Below are 24026 nucleotides of genomic sequence, written 5' to 3' on the forward strand. Positions count from 1 at the left end.
CCCAGCATGTAGTGCGCAAATTAAACCCTTATTTATTTTATCTATAAATTCAATATTCTGAACAATATACCACTCATATCACACCCTTCTCCTGAGATCCCTCCTGTTAGGAAAGATTTCGTTATTGTAGGGAATTTTCCTTCCATGTGGCAACCCCTAAACTTTTTGCTATTGTTTTTAACCTTGTTCTTGACTTTGCCAGAGAAGTACAGCCTTCTGCCGCACTCCTCTGGGCTTTCGCTCCTTTCTTACGGGGAAACTGACATGCCCTTAAGACAGTCAGTACCGGGGAACGTGGTTTCCCGTAGTTTCTTCTATCGTGTCGCAGCTTTAGTGCAACACGACACAAGAGGGCACTGTAAGCTAAGTTACAGCTCTCTTGGGTCTCTAGCCTTCTACAGGCCCTAGATACTCTTTTAGGAATGTATTTGATCGGTGCAAGTCATTCAGGGACTCGAATGGTGGCAGCGATCGTATTGTTTATTTTGAGCTCCTTTTGGCGTTCTGAGCACGTTTTTGCACTGAACCCAAAATGGTGGCCTGGCTCCCAAAATGGCCAGGCCACGAGGCTCCTTTGTCTTGTCCACTGACCGTCTTGCTCCCTTCACCTTCCCCAGGTCCGGCGACCCGGGGCCTTCCTTATTTGGGCATGTACTTTCCCGCGAAACGTGGTTGCTTTCGCGGGCTTCTACATGTCGTTTGTGTGCCTCCAGGGTGTGGGCTGGGATGTCTGGTCCCAATACACATCCTGGGTGCCAGAGAGTCTAGGGTGGTGTGAATGCCTGGGACCACCGTGGTCCGTGATTGGTCCACGTATGGTATGTGTTTTGATGAGCAGATCTCCCATTGGCTCCCCTCCGTTTTGGCGCGAAGGGAACCGTGGATAAGAGGGGGCTGGAAACACCACTACCATGTCGATCTCCTGAGTTCTCACGAACGAAGGAATACAGGAGCCAAGTATCCTGCAACTACGAGGCTGGACCGAGGAATCGCTGGTGACCCGCTGAAGGAATCCTCCTTTGCACTGCTGTCGTCCGGAGAGCCCCTGTCCTCCTTTGATCGAACCAGAAGGCCTGTACTGGTGCTTCGACCTTTGGAATCGCAGGAACAGCTATTCCCGGCATCTTCAACCATCTCCCGCCAAGTAAGCCTTCGGAAGCGTCTCTGGGCCATCCAGTTGACTGACCAGCTTACCAAGGAGTTTGGCTCTGCAACCGCCGCCAGGTTGTGTTGTATTGCGAGTCCTTGACCCTCTCCCACGCTTCGTACGCTTGGCGTTCCCAGGTCTGAAGGGAGGAGGGTTAATTTGGCTCGAATACACACGGCCGCTCCGTTGTCCTGTGCGGCAACAAAACTGTGCTGGTTTCGTCGATTGGGACGTCTTTTTGCTCTACACGACTACAAAGCGTCTCCTGCTCTTCTGAACCTGCCAGCTGCTGAAACTATCGTGGAGAAGCCTGGGTCTGCTTGCTTCGGGGACCGGTGAGTAGTATATCTAGGATCTGGTCGCCCTCCTGCAGTATCCCATTGCTTTTCCCTGCTGTGTAAAAACAGCACCCTTTTGCCGCGCTCGCGCTCTGCTTCTGCCCGCTGTGGAGGCTGCGCTTGAGTTGCGGAACCTGTTCTTCTTCTGCTGTGCACTAACCCGAACTGCCTGACTTCCTCCGAAGAGCTTCCCCTTGTGCCCGTTGGCACCGGCGTGGCAGGTACTTTGAGCACAAGGCTCCACTCTTCGCAGGGCTCGGACTTCCATCTAGTTAGGTGCCTATGAAGGCGAACTGAGTCGAAAGCATTATCGCACTGCCTGTTTTCCTTCCCTGGCAGGTGGACTACATATTTCGTGCTTTAAACGCTTGCGACTGTGTATTTGTATATATATTGTGTTGATATGGTATGTGTTGGTTTAATATTGTGATATTGTGATTTTCTCGCTACGGTCATTATTTTAAAGGCCTTAAAATAAATGTGTATCTATTTTTGATATAACAACTGTTTGGAGTAGTTTGTAAGCGCTCTTGCTTTGTGTGCTCATTGCGGGCTTTCAGTCACCCTCACCCCTCTTGAGACCTAGTCTTGACCGCCGCGATCGCTACCTTGATTGGTCTGGCTTGTCCAGAGGTTACCCTGTTCCAAGTAATTAGGTTGGCCTTCTGAACTTCTGCGCCACCAGGACAGAGTTCAGAAATCCGTCTTAACAAATTGGTGTACAGCGGTGGGATACGACTGAGGGTATCCAGTGTTGCGCTCGAACTAAGGCATTTCAGGTTATTCCAAACAGTACACGTAGTGAATTGTTATAGTATAACTTTAAAAAGGCCATAGTCCTATCAAACAGTATGGAAACAAGTACGTTGTTAACTTTAAATGCTTCCAAGTCAGAAACATTGAAAAAGATGTGTGCGGAGAGAGGTGTTTCCTCTCAAGGCACGAAATTGGAAATGATCCAAAGAATCGTGGCGTGGCAAGAAGCGCAGCTTGACGCTATTACTTCTGAGGACAGTGCGGAAGGTGGTGGGGCTGCTCTCACTGGTAGAACCGACGGTTCTGCCGCCGCACTGTTCCACCGCGACCACGAGGACAGGGAGGACGAGCTGTCTAATGTTTCCTCTGCCAGTGCTGATGGGGAGGCTATGCTTGAATTCAAGAAGCAAGAGCTGCGGTTTAGGCAGCAGGAGCTTGAATTCAGCATAGCCAAACTAAAAATCGAACAGGCAGAAAAACAAAAAGACAGGGATCACCAGTTGGAACTGGCCAAGCTTCAGGTTGCAAATGGATCCAAGGGTCCTGGACATGGGTCTGGGGCCTCCTCTCATCCACGGTTTCCAAAAGATCTGCTCAGTGTGTATGAGGAGAGGAATGACATTATGGACTGGCTGAATGCGTTTGAGTATGCATGCGAGGTCCAGGAAGTTGACAATGCTGATAAGATTGCGTGGTTGCTCAGTAGACTGCCCCATTCTGGCTGTAGTGCCATTATGGAAATGTCGAAGGCTGAGCGGGCTGATTTCGCAATGTTAAAGCAGACTCTCATTTTAAAGTTTGGGAAGACTCCGGCCCAATATTTAAAGCGTTTTCGAGAGTATAAGAAAAAGGAAGGTGGTACTTGGGTATCTTATGTCGCTGAATCTTTGAAAAACTTAACTGGCTGGGTCGAAGGCTATAAGGTTTCTACCTTCGACGGCATGATAAATCTTGTCATGCTGGAACACATTTTTGCTTCTTCTTCCCCGGAGCTTAAGCAGCATTTGGCCGATTCGAAGGAGATAGATCCTAAGAAGCTGGCCATTGCAGCAGACTTATGGGTGTCACATCGAGTGTCCCATAAGGACAAAACTCATCCTGGTAAGCAGGAGGAGGGGAAAAAGTCCAAAGATATGGAGGGTGGGGAATCTGCTAAATCTTCTTCCCAAAAGGGCCACAAAAAGAAAAACAAGGGTAAGACACAAGAGAACTCACAGGGTAGTGGAGGTGCGCCTCCGAAACAGAACTCTGGTTACAATAAGCCTCCCTACGTAAACAGACCCTCTGGGGCTTGTTTTTCTTGTGGAGCAACTGACCATGTGAAGGGGGATCCCCGTTGTAAGGTTAGACCTTTGGGGGTCCACTCCGCTAATCTGGCCTTCTCCTCCTACGAGGAAGAAGAGATTACAGGAGCATCCTTCTCCTCGGACTCATTTCCCAGCGGAATAGAGGCCGAGGTAGTTTTAGTGTCCCTGGGTTCCTGGGAGCCTAAAGTCGCAGAGGCTTATGCTAGGATTCCGGATAATACCAAGCACTACTTTAAAGACAGTGTGCTGATCAATGGAGTGGATACTCCAGCTCTTAGGGATAGTGGGTGCAGTCGAACTGTAGTGGATTCTACCTTGGTAGACTCAGAGGAAGTTGCCAGAGCTACTCTGATGCCCACTAAGTTGGCTGACGGCCCCCTCCGTATGTTTCCCGTGATCCCTGTTAATCTAACTTTAAATGGTACAGCTGTCAGGATTCCAGTGAGCATTCAGAGAAACGTCCCGGGAAAGGTCTTATTAGGTAATGATCTCAGAGCTTTAGGGCTCGTAGGAGACACTGCCGAACGACCCTACACACGGTCTCAAGCACGGGCAGCATTGGCCAAGTCCAATACGCCGCCCCAGCCGAAGGGGAAACCCAAGGCGAAAGGAGTCTACAAGTCAAGACGGGGGAAAGAGAATATTCCCCCGAGCTCGCCTACCACTGCGGTGGAGGAAGTTGGTCAATCGCCCGAGCCTGACGAGGAGGTGGCGATGCCTGAAGTATTCGACCCCAACGACCATCCGGAACTAAAAGACTTGTTAGTTGAAGGAGGTCCTGATAGGGACGAATTCAGTAAAGGCCAACGTGAGTGCCCATCTCTGGAAGGCCTAAGGAGACAGGCCTGCTCCCAGCTTGAGGGTGAACCTCCTGGGAAGCATAGGATTTATTGGGAAGGTGGACTCCTGTATAGTGAGCCCACAGAGTCTACAGAAGGAGACCATAGGAGGTTGGTGGTTCCCCTTGCTGTTAGACCCTTCCTCCTGCAGTTGGCGCATGAAGTTCCCCTTGCTGGTCACCTTGGTATGAAGAGGACCAAGCAAAGGTTATCCATGCACTTCTACTGGCCCAAGATGGGGGTGCAAGTAGAAAGTCACTGCAGGAGTTGCGCCTCCTGCCAGTTGTCTGGTAAGGTTGGCGCGACAATCCAAGCTCCGTTGGTACCGCTCCCAGTTGTGGGGGTACCATTTGAAAGGGTAGGGATCGACATCGTTGGTCCCCTTGACCCGCAAACATCCTCGGGCAATAGGTTTATCCTGGTGCTGGTCGACCATGCAACCAGGTATCCTGAGGCCATCCCATTGAAAACTGTAACTGCCAAGTCAGTTGCAAAAGCTTTACTCGGCATATTCACTAGGGTTGGCTTCCCTAAAGAAGTTGTGTCAGATCGTGGCAGCAACTTTATGTCGAAGTATATGCAGGCTATGTGGAAAGAATGTGGGGTCACCTACAAGTTCTCTTCTGCATACCACCCCCAGACCAATGGTCTGGTGGAACGTTTCAACAGGACGTTAAAGAGCATGATTGGGGCTCTGGAGGAGCCCCAGAGAAGAAAATGGGATCTTCTTTTACCATGCTTGCTGTTTGCCTACCGAGAGGTACCACAGGAGGGTGTTGGCTTCAGCCCCTTCGAACTTCTGTTCGGTCATCCCGTACGGGGACCCTTAGCCATTGTCAAGGAGGGATGGGAGATGCCCACTCCCCCTGTTACTACCAATGTAGTTGACTATGTGCTAGGGCTCAGAAAACGGATGGTACTTCTGATGGGCTTGGCTAGTGATAAATTGAAGGCAGGGCAAGCGCTGGTGAAACATTGGTACGACCAGAAAGCTTCCCTCATCAACTTTACACCTGGTCAGCAAGTCCTGATCATGAATCCAATAAGGCCTCGCGCTTTACAGGACAAATGGTCAGGCCCTTACACAGTGGTGGAGCCCCTGGGTGAGGTGAACTATTTAGTGGACCTTGGAAGGCCTGGACAGGCTCCAAAAGTGTTCCACGTGAATAGGCTGAAGGCTTTCGTCCCAAGAGTCGAAATCGCAGCACTGCTACTGGCATCAGACGTTGAGGAAGAGGAGTCTGAACCTCTCCCCGACCTGTTCCAAAGCGGTCCTTCAGATAGCTCCGTTGAGGGTGTCCGAGTGGCCCCTCACCTGACTTCTGATCAGCAGGCTGAGGTGAAAAGTTTGCTTAGGCAGTTTTCCCCCCTGTTTTCACAGTCCCCTGGTTTGACACCTTGGTGCAAACATAACATTGAAACAGGAGACAGTGTACCTACCAAAAGTAGGGGATACAGGATGTCAGATAAAGTACGGTCTTATATTAAGACCGAGGTCAACAAGATGTTAGATCTTGGGGTGATTGAACCCTCTAGTAGTCCTTGGTCCAGTCCTGTGGTTCTGGTTCCAAAGGCAGGCACTTCTGAATTGAGGTTCTGCGTGGATTACAGGGCTCTGAATGCTGTCACCAAGACAGATGCCCACCCCTTGCCTCGAACAGATGAGCTGGTGGATACTTTGGGTGCCTCCAAGTACCTCAGCACGTTTGACCTTACTGCTGGCTATTGGCAAATAGCTTTGGCAGAACATGCCAGGGAGAAGACAGCATTTTCTACACCAGACGGCCTTTACCAATTCCGGGTAATGCCGTTCGGGTTGAAGAATGCACCTGCCACTTTCCAGAGGCTTGTGAATCATGTGTTGAATGGGTTGGACGAATTCTGTCTTGCATATCTGGACGATATAGCAGTTTTCAGTGCCACCTGGGAAGACCATGTGAAACACCTCAGGATTGTGCTCCAGGCTCTTCAGAAAGCCCACTTGACCATAAAGGCTAGTAAATGCCAGATTGGACAAGGCTCAGTGGTTTACCTTGGACATGAAGTAGGTGGAGGGAGGATACAGCCTCTACCCAGTAAAGTACAAGCAGTACAAGACTGGCCTACCCCCACTACGCAAACCCAAGTGAGAGCCTTCTTAGGACTCACGGGGTATTATCGCAATTTTGTGGCAGACTATGGCACCATAGCTGCTCCTCTGACTGCCCTCACAACTCCGAAGAAACCCAAGAAGGTAACTTGGACCGACGAGTGTGAGAAGGCCTTCAATGGCTTAAAAGACTCCTTGTGCCAGGCCCCTGTGCTCAGGGCCCCTGATTACCAAAGACCTTTTATCGTGCAGACGGATGCCTCTGACACTGGGATAGGAGCTGTACTATCACAAGTAGATGAGAAGGGTAAGGAACACCCTATCGGTTTTATTAGTCGCCAGCTTAAGGACAGAGAGCTCAGGTGGTCCACGGTAGAGAAAGAATGTTTCTCTGTTGTGTGGGCCCTAAGGAAGCTGAGGCCCTACCTCTATGGGACCCACTTCACTGTGCAGACTGACCATAAGCCGTTAAAGTGGCTAATGAACATGAAGGGGGAGAATCCAAAGTTGCTTAGGTGGTCCATAAGTCTTCAAGGCTTCGACTTCACTATTGAGCATAGACCAGGTGTCCAACATAGCAATGCTGATGGGTTGTCCAGAATGTTTAACCGACCTGAACAAGAGACTCATCCAGGGGTGGATTAGTTCCCCCTGTCCATAGTCTGGGAGGGGCGAGTGTTAGGAAAGATTTCGTTATTGTAGGGAATTTTCCTTCCATGTGGCAACCCCTAAACTTTTTGCTATTGTTTTTAACCTTGTTCTTGACTTTGCCAGAGAAGTACAGCCTTCTGCCGCACTCCTCTGGGCTTTCGCTCCTTTCTTACGGGGAAACTGACATGCCCTTAAGACAGTCAGTACCGGGGAACGTGGTTTCCCGTAGTTTCTTCTATCGTGTCGCAGCTTTAGTGCAACACGACACAAGAGGGCACTGTAAGCTAAGTTACAGCTCTCTTGGGTCTCTAGCCTTCTACAGGCCCTAGATACTCTTTTAGGAATGTATTTGATCGGTGCAAGTCATTCAGGGACTCGAATGGTGGCAGCGATCGTATTGTTTATTTTGAGCTCCTTTTGGCGTTCTGAGCACGTTTTTGCACTGAACCCAAAATGGTGGCCTGGCTCCCAAAATGGCCAGGCCACGAGGCTCCTTTGTCTTGTCCACTGACCGTCTTGCTCCCTTCACCTTCCCCAGGTCCGGCGACCCGGGGCCTTCCTTATTTGGGCATGTACTTTCCCGCGAAACGTGGTTGCTTTCGCGGGCTTCTACATGTCGTTTGTGTGCCTCCAGGGTGTGGGCTGGGATGTCTGGTCCCAATACACATCCTGGGTGCCAGAGAGTCTAGGGTGGTGTGAATGCCTGGGACCACCGTGGTCCGTGATTGGTCCACGTATGGTATGTGTTTTGATGAGCAGATCTCCCATTGGCTCCCCTCCGTTTTGGCGCGAAGGGAACCGTGGATAAGAGGGGGCTGGAAACACCACTACCATGTCGATCTCCTGAGTTCTCACGAACGAAGGAATACAGGAGCCAAGGACCCTGCAACTACGAGGCTGGACCGAGGAATCGCTGGTGACCCGCTGAAGGAATCCTCCTTTGCACTGCTGTCGTCCGGAGAGCCCCTGTCCTCCTTTGATCGAACCAGAAGGCCTGTACTGGTGCTTCGACCTTTGGAATAGCAGGAACAGCTATTCCCGGCATCTTCAACCATCTCCCGCCAAGTAAGCCTTCGGAAGCGTCTCTGGGCCATCCAGTTGACTGACCAGCTTACCAAGGAGTTTGGCTCTGCAACCGCCGCCAGGTTGTGTTGTATTGCGAGTCCTTGACCCTCTCCCACGCTTCGTACGCTTGGCGTTCCCAGGTCTGAAGGGAGGAGGGTTCATTTGGCTCGAATACACACGGCCGCTCCGTTGTCCTGTGCGGCAACAAAACTGTGCTGGTTTCGTCGATTGGGACGTCTTTTTGCTCTACACGACTACAAAGCGTCTCCTGCTCTTCTGAACCTGCCAGCTGCTGAAACTATCGTGGAGAAGCCTGGGTCTGCTTGCTTCGGGGACCGGTGAGTAGTATATCTAGGATCTGGTCGCCCTCCTGCAGTATCCCATTGCTTTTCCCTGCTGTGTAAAAACAGCACCATTTTGCCGCGCTCGCGCTCTGCTTCTGCCCGCTGTGGAGGCTGCGCTTGAGTTGCGGAACCTGTTCTTCTTCTGCTGTGCACTAACCCGAACTGCCTGACTTCCTCCGAAGAGCTTCCCCTTGTGCCCGTTGGCACCGGCGTGGCAGGTCCTTTGAGCACAAGGCTCCACTCTTCGCAGGGCTCGGACTTCCATCTAGTTAGGTGCCTATGAAGGCGAACTGAATCGAAAGCATTATCGCACTGCCTGTTTTCCTTCCCTGGCAGGTGGACTACATATTTCGTGGTTTAAACGCTTGCGACTGTGTATTTGTATATATATTGTGTTGATATGGTATGTGTTGGTTTAATATTGTGATATTGTGATTTTCTCGCTACGGTCATTATTTTAAAGGCCTTAAAATAAATGTGTATCTATTTTTGATATAACAACTGTTTGGAGTAGTTTGTAAGCGCTCTTGCTTTGTGTGCTCATTGCGGGCTTTCAGTCACCCTCACCCCTCTTGAGACCTAGTCTTGACCGCCGCGATCGCTACCTTGATTGGTCTGGCTTGTCCAGAGGTTACCCTGTTCCAAGTAATTAGGTTGGCCTTCTGAACTTCTGCGCCACCAGGACAGAGTTCAGAAATCCGTCTTAACACCTCCCAACCCCGGGTCACACTGAACCAGGAATCAGGCTAGTTTGCAAGGTAAATATGTATTTAAGTATTTTGAATTCACAATATATTTTAATAGGTAAACAACAATCACCAATGGGGTGACAGAACACTGAGTAATATCTTTAATACACTAGGAATCAAGTAATGAGCACAAAAACAAATGCAGCACAGAAATTAATACTTTTGTGTTGGTTTGAACGGATGGCACTATGGTTAGGGGTTCCCCCTGCAACACCTCTCAACCCCCCAATAGGCAAATTAAATAGATGTGAGGAGAGAGCAGGTATTCAGGAATAACACAAATCAAACAGAAATTCACTCCCACCTTCCCACCTTCCCCCTTCAAACACGAGAGAAAAACGTAATTGACTTTTCAAATGGCTTTGAAATTGTCTTCGGAATTGGCTGAGCAAAAACACCAAATGTGGTTAAAATACTTAAATTGTTATAAAGTCCTATGGGAGCCGTTTATAACAGATGCAAACAATCACAAGCAAAGACTTAGGGCCTCATTACACCTTATGCGGTAAACCATGGTGCTATTAGAACCATGGTTGCCGCCGGTACCATGCCTGTAACACCATAGAGAAAAGGGGAATTACCACCCCATTCCAAGGTTGGTGGGGCGGTAATTCCCCCTTTCTCCATGGCCCTTCCCCATTCCCATTTTTGCCCCATAGGGCACCGTAATTAGCACCAAGGTCCCTTTGCGGGTCCCAACTTTAACGGCTGGTCTACACCAGCCGTTAAGGTCGGGTCCCGCAAAGGGACCTCGTAGTAAGGTGGTAAGGGTTTACCGGTACCGGTACCCTTACCGGCACTGGTAAACCCTTACCGCCTACCATGTAATGAGGCCCTTAGTCAGAAGAAAACATTTGAAATCTCAAAATCCAAGTGTGAAATAATTTAAAGCTACTTCACACGTGTAAAATTTCTCAGAATGTCAAATCGCTGCAAACTTTTCCTTATGCGGTTTTTGCTATAATGGGCCAATCGCACTGTTTCACTGCTAGGATTCTATGGATAACTAAGGATGTTAGGTAAAAGTAGGAGTTGGAATTTCGCTCCTATCATAAAAACTGAGGGAGTTATAGAGGTTTTAGTAAGAGTCGTTTTAGCAAAATATGCGTGAGAATGAAAACAGCAATGCGCCTTTAAATAGATAGGTTTGATTACACTATATTATGACTATGAAAAAGAGAATGCCACATATGGATTTTACAGTCACGTGATCAGCGTAACCTGCCTATTGAGGATACTCTACTTCATCCTGGGATTTACTTTAGTTATTCAAAATCACTAGGAAGTTAACACAGGGGAGACCATCAGCGCAAGAAAGAATCTGGCAATACTGGAGTTCTGAATTAAAGATGGGATGGGTTTGAGATTGGGATCATACAATGCAGATATTATGGGTCACAGTTCTTCCTATTAATACTTACAGAATAAGTTATTAAATTGAACCGTCAGTTCTGGTCATGGATTGGATCTGTCAAGGAAGGACAGCACATCAGGCATGGGGCTGAATCAGCTAGGCTGGTCACCGGATTTGCACAGGATCTGCCCTTCTTGTTTGTGGGTATTTCAAATCAGCTGGATAGTGAGTTTCTCAGGCCAGCCTTGTGGTAGCAAGCCAGATATTTCAGGATGCTGGCTCAGAAGGCCTTCCCACACCATGGCGCTACACTGGGTTGTGAGAATAAGTTTGAGGATTTAGGCCCTGATGAAAGTCAATAGTTGTCTCCTGCTTGACAAGAGTCTTGGCATCTGGATTTGGAAGGATGTTAAAGGCTGGATGTAGAATGCTGAATCAGAGTGCTTTGCCAGAATGAAGAAAGTGAGTGAATCAGTGAGTTCCTATGTGTTGTCAGCAGTCCGTATTTATCCTTTCAAATAACATCACAAAATGGGTGTATGGGCCAGCTTAACTAAGCTTGCCCTTTTGAGCTGGGATTGGATCAAGACCTTATCTCTGCCTTGCATTTGAGTGATTGGATCAAGGCCGGATGATGTCACATTCATGGTTTAGCTTTACAGTCCTTAGAAACGTCCCCTCAGCCACTAGTCTCAAAATCAGATTTTATCCTAAATACATATGTCTACCATGGTCACCTCTACGCAAATCACACACAAAGATTCCATATTTTATACAGCATCTGTTCATCAAAATCCCACAGCTGTGGGATCTTGTTTCACCTTTCTAAAGAATTTTGTCCTTTTCGCCATGAACACATTTTCCACATTTTCTGCAAATTACCACACATGTGTATGTTTACCATAGTGGTGTGTGTGTAAAGTTGTACAATTCTAGCATTAACACAGTTCACATAAAGTCACATATGTTGCCATTCCTGTCCAGAAGATGTTACACAGTTCTATCGTCCCTTGAAACGTACAGCCAAAAATTAGACTAACAGATCTGTCCTTTATATATTTTTCACCACTTTTAATCACAAGTTATGAGTCTCTAAAAATTGTTCATTGTTCATTCTTAACAGCAAATGGTCAGCCTTTTGTCTGTCTCTGGAGTCCAGGAACAGCCCCCTCCTTTGGGATTTCCTTCCAGGAGCAGTTTACGACCCTTTCACACCTCCGTTTCCTGGGCTGAAGGATCTGCCATTGTTCATTCTCTTTCTGTAGACAAGAGTCTGGCCTAACCCACAATTATCATCTATCAGTTTCTGCTGAGAGAATGTCCTTCCCCTTGGGAGAAACCTGTGTTTCCACTCTTGCATGTCAGCCAGGCTAATTTATTCTTAATTCCTTAAAGTCCAGCTGAAACCAAACTTGTTGCATCAAAAATGAATACATTACTTTCTTTCTTAGCCTTAAATCTGTGGGATCCAAAACACAACTGAGATCTGTATTCCTTTTGGCAACAATCCTTTTATGTTTGCTAGCCCAGCAGACTTTTAGTTTAGATACTTTGAAGTTTCATCAGGAGCTCATCTGACAGCTGTCATCCACAGGTAGCCCAGTGTACAGCACACAGATTTTGACAGGAGCTGTCAGTTTACAGACAATCCAGTTTGTCTGAGGAAATGTGTTGCTCTTTACACTTTAGGACTTGTATATTCGTCATGCTTCATTAGATTACATGAATTTTAGCACCAAGCAAGATTTTGAATGTTGAGAAGTGTTGTGTAAAGGCATTTTGGAGTTTTTAGCAACAAAGCAAATGTCATTCATAGGCACATTTTGGAGTTTCATTTGCAAAGCGCAGCTCCTCTCTCTGCACTCTGTTTGCTGGTGATGGAGCCCAGTGGCATTTTCTGCAGTGTGTGCTCTATCCCACCACGAGTGGCCAGTTGTGTATCCATCTTTTTGTGTGTTTAAAAATGCGGTTTTGGAGGTTGTTGGCGCACACACGAGTTTTGTCACCATTGTTGCTGTTTCTTGCACCATACTATCAGAGTGATGCCGCATAAGATAGCGGAGTGGGTCAATACATCCCACAGTATGGGAGTAAGTGATCGATAATGGATTTGTGATCCATTGTTTGTTGTGTGTTGGCATAATGGGCTGTTCACTTTTAAAATTGTTATCCGGGATCGCATTAGGTTGGTGTAAGAAAAAAAAAACATGTTATATATAACTCTTCTCGAGCTTGCCAGATGGTATTTCTCATGACTCCAGATGTCATCCATAGCTCAACCATTGTGGTGTCATAACGGTGGATGAATTCAATCTGTGACAGGTCGCTAGTAGTTATATCCTCTAGCTTAGGAATGTCTTCTAGGATATTTAATGAGGAAGTTCTATTCAAATCATTGGTTGGAAACTCACCACCTCTGCATTGGAGGATGAGACCATGGTGTGTTAATGGATTACAGCTCACATTCCTCGGTTTATAGATGTAATTTGAACGATTATTAGTGATTTCAGTTTCTGCTGCATAATTTACGTTACTTAAGAGAGGTTGTTTAGTATTTGAAAGGCCCACAGGCAACTTAAAAGGATCTTAGGGGCCATGAATGGATGATCAGAATGATTGGGTGCTGAGAGCTGTTTGACATAGGCAGGGCCCAAAAGAATTCTACAAGGATCCTTGAAGTCCATCTGCACAAATGGGGAAGCCTTCATGGAACCAGCCATGAATAAGGCAATCGATATTCCAATGTATTTATGTCGATCCTCCAAACTAAAAAATTGCCCAACTGTTCCTTCTGAACAGACTTGTGATTGCACTGATGCCTTCTCTATCGGGATGACTTGGATGGGGAGTGTAGTCAGCGCATCATTCAAAGCTGCCGCTTTTTGGGCCTCTTCAAACAAATCATCTAGGGGAGCATAAGAACGTATCACCGGCATCACACAATGATTTTTGGCTGTACACTTGTTAGTCAAGGCAATAGTTTTATTTTTCTCACTGTTGACTAGTCTTCTTGTGGCAGTCAAATGTATTTTGGATTTGGTTCTTGGAGATAATGACAGAGACTGTATAAAGAAATGAGAGATTGGCTTTGGGTTGCCGTGCAGCAGTAACTACATCTTTTTTCTTCTTGTTCCTTTTTCCAGATGGTCTCTCATTATCAACTTCATTTGTAGAAGTAGATTTAGAGAATATATTGAAAATTGGTTTGCCACCTACCACACCAATCGAGTCAGCAATAGACTCTGCCAGTGTCATAAAGGTCAAGATTTTTTCAGAGTCTACAAAAGCACAATTCCCTTTGCTTCTCAAGGGTACCCAAATTCCCTTCCTGTGATATCCCCGGGGTGAAATTTATCTGGGTTGAGAGATTTTACATCATTCACATTATTCATCAAGTTGGATTCAGGGTCAGGCACTATCACCATTTCTCTTCACGGCTGTCCACTGCCACCAGCGTCCCTTTTCCATGCTTGGCACCCTTAAAAGACCCAGATGGCATGTGCGGTGTCACAGACTACCGCTGTAGTCCGCAGACCCCCCAGCACAGGGTAGTTCTTCTACCAACACTGGCCACAACCACCACAATAGAATTAAACCTGCCTCTTTTTTTCACCTTCAAAAATTCATACATTTTAACTTTTTTCAACTCCCCCATCCTTCCTCAGGTCCTCTTTAGATCAGAAAATAACCCCAAATGTGTTTTCCACAATTTTTTCTCACTGTGCTGCACACAGCGATGTCCGCAGACTCGGCTGCACCTGCAAACCTTTTTTTCACCTGTAGAAACAGCTCCATATCATCTTTAGTCCACAACCCGACCCTTCCCAGGCCTTCTTTCGGCCACCAAATAACCCCAAATGTGTTTTCCAGACTTTTTGCTCAATGCTCTGTCCGCGGTCGGCGGCGGATGTTGGACTATTTTTACTTATAAGTGGTAAACCTGAATCAGGTAAGACAGAGAGTATAGGCTTTACATCAGCACTATGGCAACACTTATTTGGAATTACAATGAGACCTTTTAAGTTCACAGATAAGATCTCTGGATCAGCAAGTATTGTGAGACAGGACTGTGACACAAAGCTAACCATCATGGGTGAGCCAAGTGCAGAAATTAATGTGTTGAATTACATACCTGTTGATTAAAGGATTTGCGTATGGTATGCTCAGGGTCCATCATACACAATCTAAAATATGCAAACAGGTTTCATGAATAAGTAGTAGAATTTATGTTTTAGTATTACATGTCAAACAGAGAGAGGTTTATGAGATCATATTTGGTTAATGTGACGGGTTTTAGCAAAACAGTACAATTCATTATTGTTGTCAGGAAATGAGGAAGGAAATACCTTAAACGTGACTTTATGTTGGAAAAGACTTCCATATTCAATTGGGTGATTAATTTGATGTTATGTTGCATTTTTCTTAGATGAATATATACGTTATAATAGCCATGAAAAAGCTCCTTAGCCTCCACTGATGCAACTTCGAGGGCTATGCAAAACACGTGTTGGCTTTGGAATCAATACTAATTTGGATCCATTGATCATCCAAGTGGTTGAAATAAACTGAAGACAAGGAGAATTCTAGAAATCCTAAAAGACTGTTATTTCTGTTGTATTGGAAATTGACATTTATGAATTTCATAAGTAACTTCAATTGAGTTTTATGAACAATAAGTTGAAGTTGAATTGATGATACTCCTGTGTGGCACAATAGAGGTGTTAGTGACAGAGTTGTACAATTTTTTTAGATTAGTCCTAACAGGTCAGGACTACATTTCACCTTTGCAGCCCTGGTTCAATCAAAACAGGAGATAATATTTACACGATAATAACATTTAATTTGCGCTTGGAGTTCTGTTCATAAGGCACCTGTATGTGTTAGTTATTGAGTCTATATGGTGATTATGTTGCAAAACTAATCAAAAACATATAACATTTCAAGCTCCGGGTACACATTTTGCAACTGGTTTTAAATATGCTGTGAGATTTTCTTCGTTTAAAACGTATATTGAATCAGCTCGAAACTATCTTCTCTAGTAAGTGAGGAGGTTGGAAAACTGAATTTGATAATTTAAATAATGTTGGAAGTGGGGACGTTTGTTCTGAATGTTTGGGGCACTCTCATATCCATGATTCCTGACCAACTGTTAGCAAATGAAGCAAGGAAGGTGAAACTAGAAAATGAACATTCAGAGAATACAACTTTTTAAATTCGCATACGATTTATGGGTCTCCTGAAAATACCTGAGGATACGGTGTAATGCATGACAGTCTCATTTAGTTATACATTTAGTGTATAAATTAGTTATAAGGATGCAAAAGAGAACATTCTCACATGGACAGCAGCCTTAATCAAAGTCAATTCTAAAATATTTATGGTGAAAGAGGGAATTCGTAGAAAGTCTGGAAACAAAGATATCTTTTAATCAATATGGGCTCTTCTGTTAAATATACCTAAATTGGTACAAGACCCCTAAATGTGGTGATAGCTCTACTTTGTACTGCGCTGTGAGGAGGACTTTAGTGAGCTTTTGTAAGTGCAACACCTATCCCAATATGATTCAACAGTATCAGATTCTTTAGGTAAATCTAACTCACCCATAGTGGAAGATTTCAAGCCACTTAGGCTTTGCCCTTCAACGTTGTCAGTCTAATGTATGAATGAGTAGAACACAATTGTTAAGTATAGGTGTCTTAAAAATTGAAACCTTCAAAGAGAGCTGTTGGCTTAATTCGCTCATCGCAGATATAATCAAAAGGCATATAACAGTTTTAGTTTGAAAACTAAACAGTATTTAGATCAGAAGGAAGAGCATTTGTGGTGTGCCTACTTACAAAATACCATGCTTTTATTTTTCCTATCTGGAAAATTGGTGCTGCAAGCTCATATTGGGCCTCATTCCGAGTTGGGCGGTAAGGGTTAACGGTCACCGGTAAGGAACCCGGTGCCGGTAAACCCTTACCGCCCAATTCCGAGTTCCCTTAGCGGGAGCCGCAAAGGACGTGTGGTCTGACCACACGTCCTTTGCGGGTCCCGGTAAGGGACCAGGACGCTAATAACTGGCCTGATATTTGCGGGCCCGTAATTAGCGACTTCCACATTCCCATTGAGCCCTATGAGGACTCAAATGGGAATGGGGAATGGTTGGTTGAATGGGGATTTACCGGGTCCGCACAGGTCGGAAGGTCCCGGTAAGTCCCCATTCAACCAGACCGGACCCAGACTCGGACCCGAGTTTGGAGGCAGCCATGCCACTAATAGCATCATGGCTACCTCCGGACTCGGAATGAGGTCCGAGGTTGGAGGTAGTCATGGCACTATTAGCGCCATGACTACCTCCAATACCGGTACTGAGTCCACCCTCGTTCAATGGGGACTTACCGGTCTATTCTGACCTTTGCGGGACCGGTAAATCCCCATTGAAAAAGCCATTCCCCATTCCCATTTCAGCCCCCTTAGGGGTTGAAAACAGATTTCAGGGACTGCACTGCATGGCACCATGCTCTGCAGCAAAGGTATGTTTAAAACACACACACACACACACAAAAAACACACTGCGTAGGAAATTAGACGGGTGTTACGAGGTGAGGGGGAAGAGGGAGCATAGACAGGAAAGGAAGAGAAAGGGGTGCTGGCTATGCAGACTGCTCAGAACGTGGACTTGTCCCATAGCATACAGGCCATGTCAGGAGCATCCTGATTGCCCAGCATCCTCTTCCAGGGTGCTAATAGTTTATGTGCTGAGTGACAAGAAACATACATGTAGGTTAAACTTCATGACAAGGTCTTTCATGTCTGTGAATCATGTTTTCACATTTCCTTTTCAGTCTAGAAAGAAAAATAAAACATAAGATTGGATAGAAACATATTTAGTGGTACTGTGTTTGGACAGGTGCAGTCGCATTAGCGTTAGTGCAAATAGTTCACCCTGTAGTTACGCTGCTTTAGTGTGATTCCAAATCTACTGTTACTCAACCCTAACACCTCATGTAGTGTTTTAAGATGATCAGCCTAAGCTGAAGCTACAATGGAGGTGACTGAAAACAACAAAAAATACACAGAAATGCAGCAACAATGGTATGCTGTGCCCTTCATTTTATGGATATGTATGCTCCTTTTCTCTTTCTCTTTACGTTTTTCCAACACGTCCTTTAATTCAGACATATTTGTTTTCCTATCCATGAATCCATTTACAAAAATTAAATAGTTATTACTGACATGTGATTTCTTCGCTCAGCTTCTACCAGTTCTCCACAATATATCTCAATTGCGCTGAATGTATTATCATTCAAACCGTTAGTTCACATGAGTATAGTAATTGCATTCTGTGAAATTTAAATCTAGTGGTATTGTTTCATTTAATATAGAAATGATAATATTAAAATCGATACAGATTATTATTCATTTTTAAATATGTTCTTTGTCTAAACAATATTTGGTTTTCATTACAGGAAATTCCTGCGAAGAAGATGTAAATGAATGTGAAGAAACCCCATGCTTTCCTGGAGTGTTTTGCCACAATAATTATGGATCATACAGGTGTGGAATGTGTCCGAATGGAATGAAGGGCAATGGCACATTTTGCAAAGGTAAGTTCTGCTTAAAATTCAAAGGGTCTCATTACAAGTTCAGGTGTGATGGTAAAATACCGGGAGATTGGCCACTCTTCTATGTACACCTCATGCAGTATTCCCTCTGCCGGTATTGTAAGGGACTACCATCAGCTGCAAATAATACACACTATTCTGAGTTGGCTTTTCAAAATGAAAATCGGACAATGTGAACGACATTACAGAAGTTGTGGAAAACATTGTATCGTGCCCCCAACTGTGTTCAATATATATATATTTTTTTATAACAAACGGAAGAAAAGTGTAACTGTTGTTAGGAAACATTGCAAGATGTTGAGAAAGTGGACCTCCTTAATGCCCACCTTCTCACTGCTTTCCCCATTTAATGCACACAATGTCTGAACTAACCCTTTGTGAATAGTAATGTGCATTATTGGCATTAGCCACTATTGTACACCATTTGTGGAAATGGATAAGAAATGTGTATTTGCTCGAGATTCGACTGCCCTTACGAATAGAGCAGTCGTAAATATATTGTACATTGGATGGATTTTCATCAAAACTGAGAGTGGTATTTATCTCCAGAGGTATTCCAGATACAACATCTGCCCTATTCGTGATGACATTCAACTGTTTCATGTGCAAAACATTCATTCAGAAGTAATTGGCACGTGGACACTGCATAGTGCATAGCGGCCATTTTAGACTTTAGAAGTTAAATAAGTGGGCAGTTACATTATGATGCCCTTGAATGAAACACATTCTTTTTTTCAACAGTGAAGAATTCCCAGCCTCAATCTGTGCATAGCGGCCATTTTAGACTTTAGAAGTTAAATAAGTGGGCAGTTACATTATGATGCCCTTGAATGAAACACATTCTTTTTTTCAACTGTGAAGAATTCCCAGCCTCAATCTGTGGATCTCCAATGGGTTGACAGGGGCCAAGGGGGGGGGGGGTGAATGCCTACCCATGCTAGCATCAGGATGAACAGTTTGTAGACCAGAGGTGGTTAGAGAAGGATAGAGCTTTTGTGGAGAGAGTCTGATTATTAGTTGTAGAAACGACTGTTCAAATTGACAACTTGAATTTAGGAGTAGGGGCAGCCTGAGCATGGTTGACAGTAAACTCCAAGGGAGGGGGAGGTGGGACCAACCTTTCATGCTGGAGTGGCCAAAGATTCCTAAGAAGAGTAGTTGCCCACCCTCTATCCTGCCAATCTCCCCAGGTCCACATCCTGGAATCTTGAAGCTGGCAAACCTGAGCCCCAAAACTCAAAACCCTTGGATTATGGAGAGGGAGGACTTCATGTGGAGCTATTGCCTTGGAAGCAGATTGTGGGAATGTATTTTACTTTAATAACCAAGCAGTCGTTTAAGAATAATTCCAAAGAGGACAACGGAAGGAACGGGGATATTTTCCCTATCAAAGCAGCATCTTTAAAAACACCAAGCCTCCAGGAGAAAGGAAAGTGCCAGAAATTGCAAAAATGCAGACACTTTGTTTTGCTGAAGTTTTCTTTATGTGCACTGTACCCACTGCCAAGAGGGGACCACAACACTTAACAAATCAAGAGAGGCATTGTGAACGTGTAGAGTATCTTGCACATTTGAAGTACACATAATGTCTTCTCTGTTTATTATGTTGGATCTGAACTGTAACAGTTCCTATTTAAACCATGTTAACCTTACATTTTTGGTTGTGTACGGTATGTGGATGCCGAGTCTATAACTAAGAAAACAGGGCTAGCACAAAATTCTCCCAGGAACTTGGTTTGAAGAGAGCAACTGATAGTCTGGAAAGAGGTGTAACTGAGGGATGGCACCTACTTTAGTACGCCAGTAACCTGCAGTTATTATTTATTATAATTAAACAGCTGCATTGAGACATTGTCATGACACTTTAAAGGTGAAGAGGTAAATATGTAGTGTGTTATGGAATGTGCTGTGCTTTTTCATCCACTGAAGTATTCGAAGTACTTACTGAAGTATTAGAAGTACTTATTTTAATTCTATTTTTGCATTTATAGCAGAGCACAAAGTCCTCGCGTACCTAGGCGCTAATTTCAATAAGTATGTACTGGTGCTGGAAGGCATGGATAGTAATATATCACACTCACGCTCTGATTTTACTTTACATAAGCATGTTGAAGCCAGAAGCTATGGCTACAGCATTGGAAGCAGAAAGGAGGGCATAGCTTTAGTGTAGCCTTTCGGAATGAGAGTCATTTTGTATCTTATCTTATCTTTCTTAGGTCCATCAGTGTCACAGATAGCCTAAATAATATTTAAAGAAAGTTCCACGGCATTTTTTTGAAATACAGCATTAGGTCGTTTGACTGGCCGATATATATTTGGAATGGAGACAGGTGGATAGTTCAATCAACGGCTCTGGCTTATGAATGAGTTTGGGAAGTGCTTCTAGCATCCTACCTATCTCTCTAGTTTCCCATGTGATCTTCTCTCTAACCCAGGCGTTCATAACTCCTGGAGAGTGCTACTGATCGGTAATCCCTACTTAATGGTTGCTGTCTTAGCCTAGAGATGTTTTCAGGCTACTAACTTCCTTTGGGGCTTCCTAAATGTCTCTACTCTGAGCTGGCTAGTGTTCTAATGGGAATAGGATAGTGCCTTGCAATTGCTCTGTACGATGTTCCTGGGTCCACTCCTGACCACCGTCATCTTGCCCTTTTACTCAACCTGCCTTCTCTTTTTGACTCCTTCCCACCAAGTTTCTGTCCCTTTGATGTTTCACTCGGCCTTTCTCATGCCTCCACCCTTTGATGTTAACTCTTCTTCTTCTACTACAAACACTAATCAACCTGCCCTACTGCTCCTCCTCCCATCTGACTACTACTACTCCTTCCACATTTGCGCTCTGAAATACTTGTGTACGAGCACGATAGAAATAAAATATCAATATCAATATCAACTAAACCTCCTCCCACACTACTCCTACTTCCACATTACTACTTCTCCTCCCACACTACTGCTCCTCCCATCCTACTACTTCTACTCACCTCCTAAAATTACTACTTTCCTCCAACTGCCACTCACCTACGACTACTATTCTCCTCTCACTCCACCACACAAATTCCCTACTTTCACCCAGAACCGTTGAATTCACATTCACTATTTACTCTAACGCCTATTTATCTGGCGCACAAACATGCTCACTCACACTACAGTAGCAGTAGGTAATAAGCCCCCACACTCCACAGGCATAGCACTTAGTTGTTAGGTTCTTCCAGACATAGGGATTCCATCCATCTGTTAAACCACGAGAATTTACAGTCCAGTATCAAATCCTCAGAGAGATTTTGAATAATCAGTACCCTAGTTTTTTAATTGTCTCAATGATTTGAATGGGGTCTTTTGTTCACGTGTAGGACAACCAAATCCCCATGAATGAAACAGGTGGCCATAAGGTTTCTGTCTCATGGACTAGCTGCTGGTAGAAACTACTTTTGGATGCAATTATAGCTGCTGCTGGAGTCTAGCAGTCTCCATAAAGTCTTCCCTAGGACCCACACCTGTAACCAGAAGGCTTCTTCCCGCAGGCCAATAGGGTGTATATCAGTTGGTGGTGAGATTGACTTTTGGCAGTGCTTCCCTTCTTCTTCTGGGATGGTGCTCTCCTTATGGGCATGAGGTCTGATGACAGGTGTCTGGGAATGAGCTGTAGTTCTCGAATATTTCCCGTCTTTCAATCGACTGGACCTATCAACTGCTCTGCCAGCCTCTCACTCTTCTCTGGGGGTTGGTTCAGGTTGTCATTTTCTGGCCATTGCTGTAAAAGGATGGCCCGCTGTAGATCTATGTCCTCCTGCAAAAGACCTTCCCCTTCTTCAGAGAAAAGTTCATGCAGCAGGGAAAGTGACCTGAGTCCTGTCTCAGGTTTTCCTCTTGAATGGTCTTTCCACAGAGACCAGGGTTCCCTTTATTCTCAAAGTGGTCCTCCATTGGCAAAGTCTCAGCCTCCCAATGGGTTTTCCCCCATGTATTACTTTTTGCTGGTGGCCTTCCTGCTAAATCCTCGACCCGATCCCCTCGTCCATCTGTCTCTTGGACTCAGGATTTGACAGATGGGGTTTCATGTTCTACCTCTTGTTTGATATGGACTTGCAACTCCCTCTCCTTCAACTGGGCTTACCTGGGGGCTCAACTGGAACAGAGAGTGGGTTTACAGGTTCCCCCTCACATTACTTCCAGGTTGTTATTCCTATCATTGAGTCCTCTGGGGATACATTCAGATTATCATCTTCTGGATTGTTCATGTCCCCCGGACTGAGCCTGGGGTTCCCCTGCTGCTGGCAATTGGTTTCCAAAGAAGTCTCCTCTCTCAGAATCTCCCTCCGTAACCCATACTGTGCCCCAGCAGAGCTAGCAAAACCCCTCTACTTTCTGGAGCTGAACGGGTTTTGGGAATTTCTTTGACCGAGATATCAATAGGGTGCTGGATCTGGCTAATCACAATGACTAGTTCATACAATGGACTTGTATAGTTTCAGTGTTCAGGTAGAAAGAGCCCAATGGAGTCGCTGGGTAGTTCCACTCGGAGTTCGGCCTCTACCATTACGTTCTCATTTGCTCGGACCCAGTAAGTATATCCACTTTACACTATATGAGTGCTTTTCCGGGGGACTTTTGCAATGGTGTATGGCCTGGGACTCAGGGTTATGGTGGTAGTTCCCGGTAGGTGTAACCCATGAAGCCCGTCTTGCTGTCTGGGTAACATGTCTAAAAAGCTATGGGCAACCTCTTTATCAGGGTCCAGATGAATCCTACTTATGACACCAAATGTCACAGTTGGCCTTCATAATTCACAGATTCGCAAGGAAGTTCCAAGTTTTGTTTATTGAAGTACAGAATAATGTTGTTTTACTGTTCAATTAATATTCTTCAGGACAGATACAGGTAGATGGTGTATCCAAGGCACCGGTGGGAGAAGGGGTATGGGAAGTAACGCTAGGGCTGTCTCTGTCCCTCTATTTTCCTGTGCATTCTCCTCCTTAACCGGGATGTCTGTAACCATCTGGTTGCTGTCTTAGCCTAGTGATGTTTCCCTCAGGGACTTCCTAACATTCCCTAATGTTTCCTAAGAATATCTCAGGGGCAACACATTTGTCTTGGAAGCAAGGCAATGCAGTGCAACACAGGATGGAATCCCAATTGTGTGCTTGGAAACCACTCATTGGTATTAAGCACTTTATAAAAGAACAATTACAATTATAATTACTCTCATTTCAGCTTAGTGTTCTAATGGGGATGGGGTGGTGCATTGCAATTGTTCTGTAAGATTTTCCTGGTTTCACTCATGACCAGGTTATCTTGCCATTCTATTCTTAAATGCATCCTCTTCTCAACCCCTCCCCACCAAGCTTACGTCCCTCTGATGTTTCATTCAACCTTTTTCCTGCCTTCATCTTTTGATATTAACGCATCTCGCTATTGCCCCCTTCTAAAATGGCATCTCCTCTCCACACAATACCACTTCTTCTCCCACACAAGTACTGTGCCTCCTCTACTACTCGTTCTTCCACACTACCCCTCCTCTGTTCAAATTACTCCTCCTCCCACAATGCTTCTCCTCCCCTCCTACCACTACTACACTCCTCCTATCACTACTATTCTACCCTTTCATTACCACTCTCCTCCTACTATGAATACTATCCTCCCACTCCAATACACAAATATCCTACTTTCACCCAATAACGTTCAATTCACATTCAATCCTTATACTAAACTCTATTCACCTGCCACACAAACATGTACTCTCACATTACAGTATCCTAATCCAGTACCTGACATGTTTT

General features: G+C 45.2%; 1 protein-coding gene across 1 annotated transcript in view; it reads left to right on the plus strand.

Annotated features, from left to right (window-relative positions):
* The window catches only part of LOC138489003 (von Willebrand factor D and EGF domain-containing protein-like), a 3370177-nt gene that overhangs the window by 2583860 nt on the left and 762291 nt on the right, over positions 1–24026 (plus strand). The window contains exon 19 of the mRNA XM_069616529.1: positions 18094–18231. Coding sequence (XP_069472630.1) covers positions 18094–18231 — 138 coding nt within the window. The remainder of the gene's footprint in view (positions 1–18093; positions 18232–24026) is intronic.

This window comes from Ambystoma mexicanum, chromosome 9 (assembly GCF_040938575.1).
Source record: "Ambystoma mexicanum isolate Mex_15411 chromosome 9, UKY_AmexF1_1, whole genome shotgun sequence".
Classification (NCBI taxonomy): Eukaryota; Metazoa; Chordata; class Amphibia; order Caudata; family Ambystomatidae; genus Ambystoma; species Ambystoma mexicanum.